At 39.6% G+C, this 13495-nt stretch overlaps 2 protein-coding genes across 3 annotated transcripts in view; both read right to left on the bottom strand.

The window, feature by feature from the left end:
- Positions 1-1406, bottom strand: part of vbp1 (von Hippel-Lindau binding protein 1) — a 5062-nt gene extending 3656 nt beyond the window's left edge. Inside the window, exon 1 of the mRNA XM_044022113.1 lies at positions 1294-1406. Within this exon, the coding sequence (XP_043878048.1) occupies positions 1294-1374 (81 nt within the window). The 5' untranslated portion in view covers positions 1375-1406. The remainder of the gene's footprint in view (positions 1-1293) is intronic.
- Positions 1407-2640: 1234 nt separating this feature from the next.
- LOC122766685 (ras-related protein Rab-39B) lies at positions 2641-13176 on the bottom strand. 2 transcript variants are annotated; one of them, XM_044021749.1, is made up of 4 exons: positions 12473-13176; positions 10256-10558; positions 5573-5753; positions 2641-4680 (listed from the first exon to the last, which is right to left on the bottom strand). In XM_044021749.1, the coding sequence occupies exons 2-4, from the start codon at positions 10468-10470 to the stop codon at positions 4435-4437; spliced, it is 642 nt and encodes a 213-aa protein (XP_043877684.1). In that variant the 5' UTR covers positions 10471-10558; positions 12473-13176; the 3' UTR covers positions 2641-4434. The 2 variants fall into 2 exon arrangements, with proteins under 2 accessions (XP_043877684.1, XP_043877683.1); XM_044021748.1 differs by lacking the exon at positions 12473-13176 and having other exon boundaries at positions 10256-10770.
- Between the last annotated feature and the right edge of the window lie 319 nt (positions 13177-13495).

The raw sequence follows: 13495 nt of genomic DNA, 5'->3' as shown, positions 1-13495 counted from the left end.
TAATAGGGATAAGACGATACAACTTTCTTTGTGTCTGATACCGATATCACAAAAACGAGTATCTACCGATACCAGTATTAGTCCGATACAGTCATTTCAGACCATTTATTAACTACGAAGCTGCTTCAAACAACACATTTCAAAGATATAATTCTCTAACTGTGGAACAAATATTGCTCTCCCAAAAAGAAGAAATAAACCGGACTGATACAGATTCCCATCCCAAGTGTGTAACAGCCCCAGCGAGTGTCCGTCTGTGTTACAACCTGTAGACTCACCACTAATGGCACTTTTCCACGATACAGCTCTAGCGTAACTCAACTACCTGGAACTTTTTTTAGTACCTGCTTTGGCGAGGTTTCAAGCGACCTGAGCAAAAACTGTGGCGTCGACACACTGCCAGCCACTGATTTGTCTATCTAAGACTTAAAAATCCTGAAAACGTGCGTTATTATCCATCATTTAGCAAGGAAATGTTTAAAATCTCAATACTTAACATAGGAATCATGCAGGAGCAACACCGCAGCAGTTCTGTGCAGTCGCACTACATAAAACCCCGCCCACGTTGAGGAAGTGTTGTTGGCGTGTTTACACTGAGTGGAATGGTTCGGTTCAGCGCAGCACACATTTGTTTGCCTTTCCCTTCAGAATATATTCTCATACAAAGCTTGACATCTTGTTGAGACAAAGAGCCACAAATTGAGCAGTCAAAACGCAAGCCTGTCCAAACTGTACCGTGCCAAATGGAAAACAACGTGCCTGCCTGATACCAAACCGAGTAGAATTGAGTGAGTGGTGCTAGAACTGTACAATGGAAAAGCGCCAGAATTCTTACACACTATCCCTTTAAACACATTAAGCATGAACAACTTCACTTTTAGAGCATTTGTCAAGTTAATTAAATAACTGCTGTGAATATCATCACGTTTATTCTACATTTAAAGGGGCTCTATCTTTAATATAAGTGAATAAATGGGGAGGATTGAAGCAGTGAATGCTACTTTTAATGTCATTAGCAGTATATCTTCTCTCCGTGACGTGTAACACGATGGAAAATACGTTTGAAAAACACTAAAAAGGTGTAAAAAATTAGTTGCAGCTATGACACCAACGCTCTGTCATGTCCATAGATGGAGATGAGCAACCGCCCAACACACACTATGATTAGCTGTTAGCTCGCAGCTAGCATTACGCGCTAACAAACCGGCTGCAGCCGCAGTCGGGGCACTTTCGGCGGCTTAAAACCCCCGCTGTAGACACGAGACACGGTGGGAATCGCCGGGGTTAACGCACCAGAAAAGCCGCCTCAGGAATCCCGAGGTGCTTCTTCTTTGTCGCCTGGGCGGCGTTGCTGTTGTCTATGGTCACCGCCATCTTGGTGAGAGAGAGAGGATGCTCCTACCTTCCTCACACTCAAAGTTCCGAGTGTCTGAAGACAGGAGCGGGGGCTCTGCTGCCCCCAGCGGCTTCGGCTCGTAACTGCGCCGAGTAGAACAACTCCGAACCCCGGGGGACATTTGTGAGCACATAATTTTAAGCATAATAGCATTCGTTGAAGGCACAATATTAGCAGGTTTTTGTAAGTATTGTAAGATTTTGATGTTCACTTCAACAGTTATCCAGTTTGTGATTAAGCCATATATTGTTAAATTACGTCAGACGTGTAGTTATACAGGATACTTCGGTCATATATTGTGCATCATTGCCAAGTACCAGCCATTACTATTCTTGATATTGCTGGTTGAACAATTAATATGATTATTTGAATAGCTGAGGACTCAACACTGAAAGACAGATTTCAAAGTAGAGGGAATTTATTCTTTACGCTTGATACCAGGCACCAGTTTACTTCAACAAAACAGCATTTCATTTCAAAACTAACAAAAAATGGTGATTGTTTTTCAAGTGCCACATTAGCTAGGTTTCCATAAGTATCACAAATGTTGACTAATTTCTCAAACACATTTATGTGTTTTTTGTCTACTGTCAAGTATTAACTTGGGGAAGTTAGCTTGCCAGGGTAAGCAGTAGGTGGCGCCAAATTCTTTATCATTGCAGAAGGATCAAAGGCACAACTTGACATCGATCAAGTATCAATAACTGTTGATATGGCAGTGTTTGTTTTTTTTGTTTTTTTCTTCCTGCTTTTTCACCTTGTGTTGGATTTTTTTTTTGGCTGGCCCTAATACTCCTTTGTATGTTGCTGATCCCATTCATAAATGTACAAATATTATCCATGTTGACACACAGCCTCTCTTATTCACTAAAATTGCATCTATTTTTTAATCAATACTCCAAAGTTTCCCCGTAGATTAAGCGGGAAAAACTATTTTTCAAAATTGATGTTGTTTTTTATGTGCACTTGGTTGTAACCAGGCCCTAAAACACAAGGTGGCAGTTTTATTTTGTTTACATGTCTGTTTAATCTGTATACAAAAACAATTATTGGACCTTACATGTGTGACTATAGGACTGTTGTGCGTTACAGTAATGTTTTTTGTACATAGCTTGTGTGCCATTTAAAGTTTATTTACATTTCAATGAGTCATCTCATTTTATTTAGCCTGCCATATTTTAAGTATATTATTACACACAAAGTCAGACAAAAACAGGAACAGACTCGAGTAACAACAAAACGAGTGAGTTTGTGTTTATTTTTCCAGTCACATTTTATTTTTTTTTAGTACATTTCAGTTTGTAGATATATAACTAGAGCAGAGGAAGAGAAACTCTTGGCTTTAACCCGGCAGGTTTAAGGACTGTGTAATACAGTATTGTCTGTACAGCACAGAGGACTGAAAAGAAGAAGTGTACTAGCACTGCTCCTGTGGTGAGAAGGGTTACACTGAGGGCGGGAAATAACTGTAGTCACCCAACAGATACATGCTTTGAATGCAGGACTTGTGGCTGATTTCAGAATTACTGCGTTTTTTTTCCTCTTAACTGTGTGTCTGTATGTACAAAGGCAAAGTAAAGAACAATGTGTAACAAGTCTTGAGGTGTGGCATGTGCAAATGGCTTGAAACATTTGGGCTAAGTAGTTCTCTTATCACCAACATGTCAGCTTCAGCTCATTAGAAGTTCATTACCCTTTTTATGGCCAGCAGATAACGACATTATTTGTGCTAAAAGGTGAAACAAATATTTAAACGGTTTAGAAAATGGGCTTCTTCTTCTTCTTGACATAACCAGTGATGTTGGACCTAGTGCCATTTTGGTATGACTTTATCAACAGAAACTCCAGTCACATTGACACATGAAACTGAAAATAACCTGCAAATACACAACAGAAAATATGTGTCACCCATTTGCTCACAGCACAATTCAAGCTTGTAGTGTCCCTGCGCCTGTATCTGTGTAGGGTTGACTTAATTCCTGCTCAATGGACCCTTTTCACTTGGCTTCACAGTCCTGTCCATGTTGGTGCAAGGACGGTATCACGATAGTCCGTTCTTCAAGTTTCCATTTGCAAGGTCTGGGCTTTGTTTGCTTGCTCTCCCTTTGAGAAATAAATAATCTTCAGTTAAGATGGACTTGGCGCTGAAGGTGCTTTCTGGCTCCAACATTCCTAATAGTTAATTTTAAAGAGTTACCATATGAAGGCAAAGAGTTAGGAGTTAAAAAGTCTGCCTCGGTCAGTTAAGCTGTACACATCTCTTCCGATTCGAGGAGTCCATCTAGGAACTGAGTGATTATTAGCGGAATGATAGTGGATGTTTACACAGAAATAATGTCATCCCAGTCAACAGAATAAAGGCTTAGTGGAGAGAAATCTGTCATCCCTCGTTCAATTCTGGACCTCCAAGATTCCTCCATCAAGGTACGATCATGGAATGTGGTGCAAATTGTCAGCACAGAAAAAACACAGTTCTTATTATCAAGGGAGAAATTATCTACGGGTGCTGCCTAAAAGGTTTTGAAAGAGGTTGGGTGGAGGTTGTTCTATATGTATTCATGTAATTGCATATTGGAGAAGAGAAGAAGGTTAAGGAGTGGTGGGAGGAGAGGTAAAGGGAGGCCTGATGGCAGACAGAGTGATGACACAAGTCGAGAGCGTCATCTAATTTTGCGGAGAGACCAAACCAAATCCTCTTTCTGATTCGTGCCTATGCGGCCCTGTCTACTCGGGATTTCCCAGTAACAGCCCCATAACTAACTTAGTTGAATTGTGGGAGCCCTCACAAGAAAATGAGCATCTGCCATCCTTCCTCTCCAATGACTAAAACATATTTAGAAATAGGCACATCCCTTTGTGTGTTCTTTGCCGCCTTCTACCATCATTTTTGTTGAAATTCTACAAGCAATCCCTTTTTTGGAGAAAGAACAGAGGGATAGCAACAGTTTCTGTCAAAGGGCCAACAACGCAGTCCGTCAGCCATTATTCCCTCTGAGTCCTTCCCTCTCCTTCAGTCCCAATGTCAAACTCTTTCCAGATCAGCAGAGACAGCGGCGGTCACTCTTGGTCACTTCCTCTGAGGAGTGAACCACGTTGGGGACAAATCCACTCTTCACACCCTCCCAACCCTCCTGGATTGTGATGTCACCAGACCGCACCAGGGCGAAGATATCTCTGGTCAGCTCAGTGAAGGCGTGCTCAACATTGATGGCGTCACGGGCCGAAGTCTCGATGTAGCGCATCCCGTATGCTCCTGCTAGCTTCTCTGCCTCCTGACGGGTCACCTGGAAGGTAGATTAAGATGAGATGAAACTTGGCAACTGGGAGATTATAGATGTAACACACTATCTGAGAACCACAGTAGAAGCCCTTAGGTCTTAATTCAGATAATCAAGAAATAGCTGCCTCATCTTGCCCAGGAACTAATGAGTTCATGTTTGAGCTGATGAAGTTGCCTCGGTTTGGTCACTATTTCCTGGCATACTCTTGTCTAGGTCAGACACCTGGGATATCTGGCTCAGGGGAATTGATTTTATTCACTGTCAAACACAGCTAGCACAGCAAGGTTCAGCCATTCAGCTCAACCTTGTAGAGCACAAATTGTACCTGCGCATGGTCAAGGATGACCTCTCTACTCACATTCAATGGATTGAAGAGCATGAAGACCTTCAAACAAACGGCAACTAAAGACAGCTGCAGTAAAGGTCATGCAAAACATCTCAAGGATCCATTATGTGAAGCTGTCTAATCATTTTTGAATCTCTTAATGTGGAGTTACAATGCCTAAAAGGGCTGCAATTCTGAAATGGCAAATGGCTTATTTATATTGATGCCTCATGGTGGTGTTGATGAGTAAGCAGCTCAAAAATTAGCAAAGTGATGATAGTGAGTGGGCTTCTTTGATTCTAATTTCTCCTACGTTTTATATAATTACATGACTGAAGGCGTGGTGCAGTGTTTTTGCAGTGTAATCCTGTAAAGCCCAATTTGGTGATATGATGTTAGTGCCTCCTGCCAGCTGCCGCAGGAGAATCAAACTAAAAGTGAAGACTCGCCTCTGATCCAAAAGCGTGCTGTTCTAAAACTGAACAAAGGGGTTATTTTTAAAACTCCTCAGCAACTAATTTAACCTCAACACAGCCTTGTAAGCAGTTGTTTTGTATTTGCTGTACACACCTGGCGCTTTGCTTCCAGGTCACACTTGTGGCCGACCAGTAGGAAGACGATGCTGTGTGGTTGGACATGGCTACGAGCTTCCTCCAGCCATTCGTGAACATTCTGGAAGGAGCGGCGGTTGGTGATGTCAAACAGGAGGAGTCCGCCCACAGAGTTACGGTAGTAAGCCCTGGTGATGGACCTGGTTAAGGTTAAGTATAAGGAAAAAATAAATTATTCAACCCATGTTTATGCTACCACTGTCAGACTTTCTTTGCCGACTAGCTGTCAGCATTTTTCAGTTTTTTCCCTCCATTTTTTCCTGTTGCTCATGTACTTTAATTGTTAGCCAACTAACTCTCAAAGCTTGTCTTGTTAGCTGGTTAGCTGTCAGTGATGTTGTGTGTTTTCCTGTTGCACCTGTGCCTTTATTGTTAGCCAACTAGCTCTCAGCTCTCCGTACTTGCCTTGTTAGCTAATTATCTGTCAGTACTTTTGTGTTTTCCCTCCATTTTTACTGTTGCACATGCAGCTTAACTGTTTGCCAACTGCTTTAGCAGTTTTTAGTGTTTTCCATACATTTTGCAGTTGCACATGTGCTTTAACTGTTAGCCAACTAGCTTGCAGCTCTCAAAGTCATTAGCCAAATAGCTGTCAGTGTGTTTGTGTTTTCCCTCCATTCCAGTTGCACATCTCTTGTTAGCTAACTAGCTCTCAGTACATGCCTTGTTAGCAAATTAGCTGTTTAGCTGGCATCTTTGTGTGTTTTCCTGTTGCACCTGTGTCTTGTTAGCCAGTTAGCTAACAGTTCTGTGATTTTATCAGGTACTTTTTATATTCTTAAGAAATGTCAAAGCAAGGTGGTTGAGGTACAGACAACAAAAAAGTGATGGTAAAAAACGTTTTGTTAAAATGGAAATAGTGTTGGTGATCTTGGTAGATCTTGACAGAATTCACAACCCACAACGCACAAAAAACACAAAACAAGGAGGCATCTGTTTTCCAACAGAAACCTCACAAAGAAACGACATCTAAAATAAAACAAGGGGGATAATTACAGGTTAGGCGGCAACAGAGAATCTGAAACCAGCAAGTGATTCGACACACAAACCCAAGAAGTGGGCGACATGACTAAGAAACAGCCGTGACTAAGGCAGATTCAGACCCCTCAAAGGAAAAGGAAGAGAAAAAACAACAACTAATCGGGCAAACAAAATCTAAAAGAATCTCAGAACAACAACGTTAGCAGTCAAATTAAAGTGTTCTCGATATTAAACGGGTATGTCATTGAACCAAACCATTAAAAAAGACATGACACAGAAGATTAGTTTCTCCTCAACTCCACATCATCCCTCCTGTATTTTTGCACTGCAGATTATAGAAGAGCGATCTAAACTTGTCCTTTGCTCTCAGAGGGACGTCGTGTCATAGTTGCCATGGAGGCAGGAATCGTGCTGACAGGTGTGACCAGTCTCTTCTGTCAAGATGATGACCGTAGGTGTGCGTTTGAAAGACATAGAGCGACATTTAAGGCCGTCAGCTAAATTTACTCTGATGTCTGTGATGATGTCGAGGCTCAGTGTTTCACTCAAGGACACTTTTTACATGACATGTCGCTGACTCGGTCCTATTTATCATCACACTCTCATTCCACCTCCACGCGTTAACAGGACTTGGAATGTAACGTGCACAATCAGGAGCAGGTCTTAAATCACGCCTGTAAATATCTGGCTATTTTCCAAAAGAGCGCAAAAAGCACCTGAAATTTTTACATTTTGATCCACTGGATCCAGAACTTTACCTGCTTATAGCTATTATTATGGTAGAGTGTGTGTGTGATCCCGCACACACATACCAAATTTCGCTCCAATCTGAGTGGTTTTGACGGAGATATGTTTATATTTCTTTCCAGTTTTGCCCATTTTAAGAGATTGGGATTACTTGATACTTTGCTAATTTCTTGTGACATCATCTGTCAGTAGATTCTTACGGGTGTATATTTAGGTGATCGCCTACCCATCACGAAAAAGACTGATGCGACAAAAACTGTAGACACAAGAGCTGCTGGTCTTACGGCTGCCTCGGGTGGTCAGTTTGTGCCATGGAGGTAAATCTGAATGAAGGATTTCATGCTCTGAAGTCCAATCATAACATATTTTATCTTAGTGATGGAGGCAGCAGTGGCTCAACATCTGCTGTGTGCTGGGACGTACAATCGTTGATTTTCATGGGGTTTGGTGTGGGAGAGTGAGCTGTTGAATTAAGTGACGCACACTTTCTGGGTTGCAGTCAAACACAGTATTACTTTTATTTTGTCAACATTTTCTGAAATGCCAAAAAAAATTTACCAATTTACACTAAAAACAAACCAATTTAAAATAAAAACAACTCTACTTTTATTTTAAATTGATTTAGGGACTTAATCAATATAGTTTTATATCACTCCCATGGCTTTTTATATCCGTGAATGTTGAAATTTTATGCGAAATATTTTATGACGTGAATTTTAATAAACATGAAAAAAGACACTTTAGATGGTTCTTCTTTTTAAACTGATCATAATGAACCATTTTTACAGTGTAAAATGAATGAACAAAACAAACTTTATGGAAAGGCCCCTGCAGCGCCCCCTGCAGGAGGAAGACGAGGAGTGAACCTGACTCATAACACAGGAATGTTTGCCTGACACAAACGCCTCCGGTCGTTTTCTCCGCTCGCATCGATCGCCCATCAAACCTCGTTTAAATACCGGATCTTTTTTAGAGCAAATACGTTCAAAGTGGAAATTCGGGTTTTTAAAAAAACCTCCAGGCGACACATCGCGCATGAATAAAATGCTCTCACCCTGTTCTATTTACACCCCCAATTCAAAGCAAAATCTGGGTAACGTGCATTATTTATTTGTGTTTTCAAAGACTAAGAAAAATGTAAATATTCATATTTCACGTGCAGTTTTACATTTAGAAATGGATCAAAATGACACGGCATGTCTGCGTTTGTAGCTGCTTTTTAAAACATTGGCTATTTTATGAGTTACTTTCACTTTTGGCCCTCCAACAATGAGTGTATGTGTCAATCAGAGGAGAAAAAAAAAATCTCAGGTGACACTTTCAGTTTCTGCATTCCACCACAAATTTCCTGGTTCCTCATTCTGATCAGCTGCTTTTAAAGGGGCATGCCACGAAAATGTGTGACCTCCCTATGAGCTGAAACTGACTGTGTTTAGAAGTTTCAGAGACAAACATTATCTCACTGTCATTTAAAAAGTTAAATTAAAAAAACTAACTCCTGTTCATTTAAATAGGACACAGCATTTCATCTCTGAATTATTGCTCCAAGAATCAGTGGCGAGTAAGAGGTCACAAAAGCGAGTATAGTATTACTAACAGTTAGTAGACTACTTAATCAATTAACCAATGAATGTTTGTATAAATAAATTTTAATAATCAAATTCTGTGATTTTACCTGCTTAAATTTTTAAAAAGTTCTAATTTTGCTTGAATATTTTTGGTTTGCCGTGTGACCATGTTGTCATTATAAGGTTTGGGAAACACACATTGAAAATTTTCCACCATTTTCTAAAAGCTTGTATGTATTTGAGCATTTTTACAGTGAAATTGTTGCTTTTACTTTTTCTGTAATTGTATTTTATTGACGCCATACGTTTCTGAAATGTTGAAAAAAATAAACCAGATCATTTGTGGAATTTACTTCGAACTCTACATTAATTTCAAATGGATTGATGGAAAAAAAAATCAATATATTTGCATTTCACTCATATGGATTTTTATATCCTTGAATGTTGAGATTTATGACATTTAAAGTGAAATATTTTATATGTGGATTTTACTATACATTGACAAAACAAAATTTGAGTAATATTTATTCAATTTTGTTTTAAAGAAAATAGTGGTTATATGACACTTCAGATGTGTCTTCTTTCTAATCTGATCATAGTCAAACATTTTTACAGTGTAATTATTTACCTTTTCTGTAATTTGTTTTTTACACCATACATATATGAAATCTTGACAATATAAAACAGATAATCAAACGGATTTTAATATCCGTGAATGCTGAGATTTATGACATTTAATGTGAAATATTTTATATGTGAAAACTTCAAAATCATATAGCATTTTGTCACAGATTGACTTCTTACTTACTTTTTTTGCTCTATATATCTCTACATATGTATTTTTATGACGCTTTCTGTTTGTTGATCACATGTCTTTCTTTCAAATCTGATCATAATCAATGTAATTATTTACTTTTTCTGTAATTTTGGGGGGTTTTACACCAAAAATATGTGAAATCTTGAAAATACAAACCCTACAATTTTGATTTAACATGATTTAACACTCCTAAGTTTTTTTTTAATTCATGTATATGTTTTTTAATAAGATTCACAACATTTAAAGGGAAATATTTTTCATATTCAATTGTTTTTAATGCGCTATATATCTTTATATAGTATTATAGGTTATATTTATTCATTTCACTCGTGTCATTTTTTTACAGTGTATCCCTCAGCGTTGATGAGTTTCATTTATAATGTCATTTGCTATGTACTGCAAAAACAATTTTCCATGTTTGTTTACATTTAAATAAACGAAACTACCACTTCCTATGTTCTGTGAGACCTTTTGTTTGTTAATAACACTATAGAAGCTGTAAGCTGTGTATGTCCCTCCTGTCTCTCACCTGAAGCGCTCCTGTCCCGCCGTGTCCCAGATCTGCAGCTTGATCCTCTTCCCGGGCTCGATCTCCACGAGGCGGGAGAAGAAATCCACGCCGACCGTGGGGTCGGACACCTGCGCGAAGCGTCCCTCCGTGAAGCGGCGGATCAGACACGACTTCCCCACCGTGGAGTCTCCGATGACGATCAGCCGGAACTGGTAGAGCCAGATGGCCTCCATGATGATGAAGGTGGCGATGAAGAACCGACGTGTCCGTCTGTTCCGTCTGTCTGTCTGTTCTTTCGCTCTGTATGTGTGTGGGAGAGCGCTGGAGATGCGCGTACATGTGCGCGCGCACGGCATAAAGAGAAAGAGAGAGGGAAGCATATCAGTATCAAGTGTTTTATTGTGTCAAACATAATGTTTTCTGTGACCTACTTTATCTGCCTCAAAAGTTCAAAGGTCATTGTTGTCACTGTTCTCAAACACAAACAAGGAGCTCAGTAGGACATAAAGTAACAATCTGTAACTGCAAGTATGTATATATAATATACATATATAAAGCTCTCTAAATTTATAGTATATATTTTTACATGTCTCACTATATCTCTCTTTATTTCTCTCTCTACATATATACATACATATATGTGTATATATATACATACATACATATAGTATATAAAGACATACATATATTCCTCCTATCTATTGTTTCTAACTATAATGACACAAACTTGAATTTGTATCAATGCGGTTTTATATATATACATATATATAATGTGTTACTTAACTTTATTGTGAAATTAAATTCTTGTTCTCTTCCACTTATTTGAAAATGTTTATTTATTTATGTACTGTATACAGTAGTACATATACGTACATACCCAGGCAGGACCGACTAAAGGCATACAAACAAAACAAAGCAAACACTTGTTGCTACAATGTTTGCTTTGCAAATAAACAAAGTAAACACTTCCTGTTTTCTCTCCGTTACAGGGCCACTCCTGGACACTCTGGTGTCCCGGGCAACATTGTGATTTTAGGAGATCCCACACCCACCTCAAACATATAATATAGTAGTAATTATTATTATTGACGGTGAAGATGGTTGCATGTAATCAGAACCACTAGTGTGACTGACAATCAATGCACCAAAGGAAATCAATGAATATTGATTACATGCACCTGTGACCTGATGACTTTGATTAACAGCTTAATTAACATATTTGACAGATAAAATAAAATGAAGTTTCCTGTTATAACTACATTAAAATCTCTCAAATCTATGATAAGAGAAGAACTTAGATTACTTAGATTTTTTTATCATTTAAACCATATTTTAGTTTAGTGCAGTAGAAATGCTCACTGGCAGCTAGCTTCCTAGCAACTTTCAAGCCAAGTTGCCTACAGATGGCTGTTGAAGAGTCTTTGCAACTAGTAGCTAGCTAAATTTCAACTAGCTTCTTCACAACTGGCAGCTAGCTTTTCTGGAATTTGCAAATGACAGGTAGCCACTGGTAAAGCGTGCTCACTAACCCTAATGCTAACCCTAGCTCTGAACAATTAGCACAAGGCAAACCTATGTCGAGGCTAGCCATGGTTAGCAATACTAGTCGATAACAACGCCCTACGCCGTATTTTGTGCGCAATTAGTAATATTATTAGTAGTAGTAGTTGTAGTAGTAGTAGTATTATTAGTGGTAGTATTTGTATTATTATTATTAGTAGTAGTGGTGGTAGTATTATTAATAATAGTAGTGGCAGTATTAGTAGTATTAGTAGTAGTATTAGTGGTATTATAACTAATTGTAGTTGTAGTATTAGTAGTATGATTAGTAGTAGTGGTAGTATTATTAATAGTAGTAGTGGGAGTATTAGCAGTGGTAGTAGTAGTATTACAAGTTGTAGTATTAGTAATTATAGTTGCAGTAGTAGCATTATTATTAGTAATTGTAGTCATAGTATTAGTAGTGGTAGTATTAGTAATTGTAGTTGCAGTACTAGTGGTAGTATCATCAGTAGTGGTAATAGTAATATTAGTAGTAGTAATAGTATTAGACCAGTGCACATCACGACCTGTTTGGCAAAAATGGAGTCTGTTGTTTTTCTACAGATAGCGTTAAATCACTTTTACAGTCGTTTTAGTTCCAAAAGACAGAGAGAGAGAGATACAGACAGACAGACAGACGGGGAGAGAGAGAGAGAGAGAGAGAGAGAGAGAGAGAGAGAGTGGAAAACCTACTTGGATGAAGAGTGGACTGGACTTTAGGCCAGAAACGCTGCTGCTCCTCCTCTCAGGAACCTTCAGGACCAGACTGATGTGGACTCCATGGCACCGATGGCTCTCCTCCTCGCTATGTGTGTGACTGTGTGAATAGATGAATGGATGAATCCCGCAGCAGAAAACAAGGGCGACAGAGAAAATATCCTCCTGATGGCGGAGGCTGGAGCGGAGAACAGGCCGTGCTGATGTCACACACACACACACACGGCAGGTGCAGTCAAACACTCACTCACACATTCACTCACGCACTCACTCAGACACCCGCGCGCGGATCTGTCGCGTGTTTTGCGGGGCTTTCTCCGTCTATGAGGAGCGGATGCTCGCAGTGGGAGGGGAATCCCGCGGTGTCATCGCCGCTGATGAAATGGCAGCAGCAGCGGCAGCAGCAGCATCACGCACGCAGCCTGACTCATCCCGCATCAGCACCACTGCCGTAAAGCAGCGAGCAGAGGCGCAACACTCCACCACAACTGCTCCGATTCACGCGGATTTCACGGTCTAAACACCGGCAATGGTACAATCCACTACGACGAGGACGTTCTGTGGACAATTTACGATAATATTAGTGTCATGGTAACAGTGTATCACACACAAGTGGAGATAAACACGTGCATTTCTGCTACGCGGTGTCATAAACATGATAAAAACAACAGACCCGGGTGTGTTTTTTAAATTTAATTTTTTTAAACGTGTAAATAAATCAATTTTAATGATGTGACATGAAAACAGAGTCATAAACAAAGTGTGAACATGTGAAATATTAATAAATATGATAATATTCCTGTACAGAGAAGTCTTCCTGCACAGTTAGAGGAGGCTGGTCAGGCACACGCGCACTAGAAGGCGGAAGGAGACGCAATGGAAGCTGGGACATGTAGTTTTTAGGCTGTTTTTCTTTTTCAACAGTGGGTGAAGACATGAAGGAGAACCAGAGCTATTTCTTGGGACATGTTGGACACGCTCTGGTTTCCATGACTCCAG

Source organism: Solea senegalensis, linkage group LG3, assembly GCF_019176455.1.
Source record: "Solea senegalensis isolate Sse05_10M linkage group LG3, IFAPA_SoseM_1, whole genome shotgun sequence".
Lineage (NCBI taxonomy): Eukaryota > Metazoa > Chordata > Actinopteri > Pleuronectiformes > Soleidae > Solea > Solea senegalensis.
The sequence above is the reverse complement of the archived record's forward strand: the minus strand, read 5'-3'. Positions and strand labels throughout refer to the sequence as shown.

Coding starts and splice junctions, on each gene's coding strand:
- LOC122766685 (XM_044021748.1), bottom strand. CDS start 10,617: ATGCTTCCCTCTCTCTTTCTCTTTATGCCGTGCGCGCGCACATGTACG. Junction 5,754..10,255: donor GCGGGACAGGAGCGCTTCAG/GTGAGAGACAGG, acceptor AACCTTAACCAG/GTCCATCACCAGGGCTTACT. Junction 4,681..5,572: donor ACCTGGAAGCAAAGCGCCAG/GTGTGTACAGCA, acceptor TCTACCTTCCAG/GTGACCCGTCAGGAGGCAGA.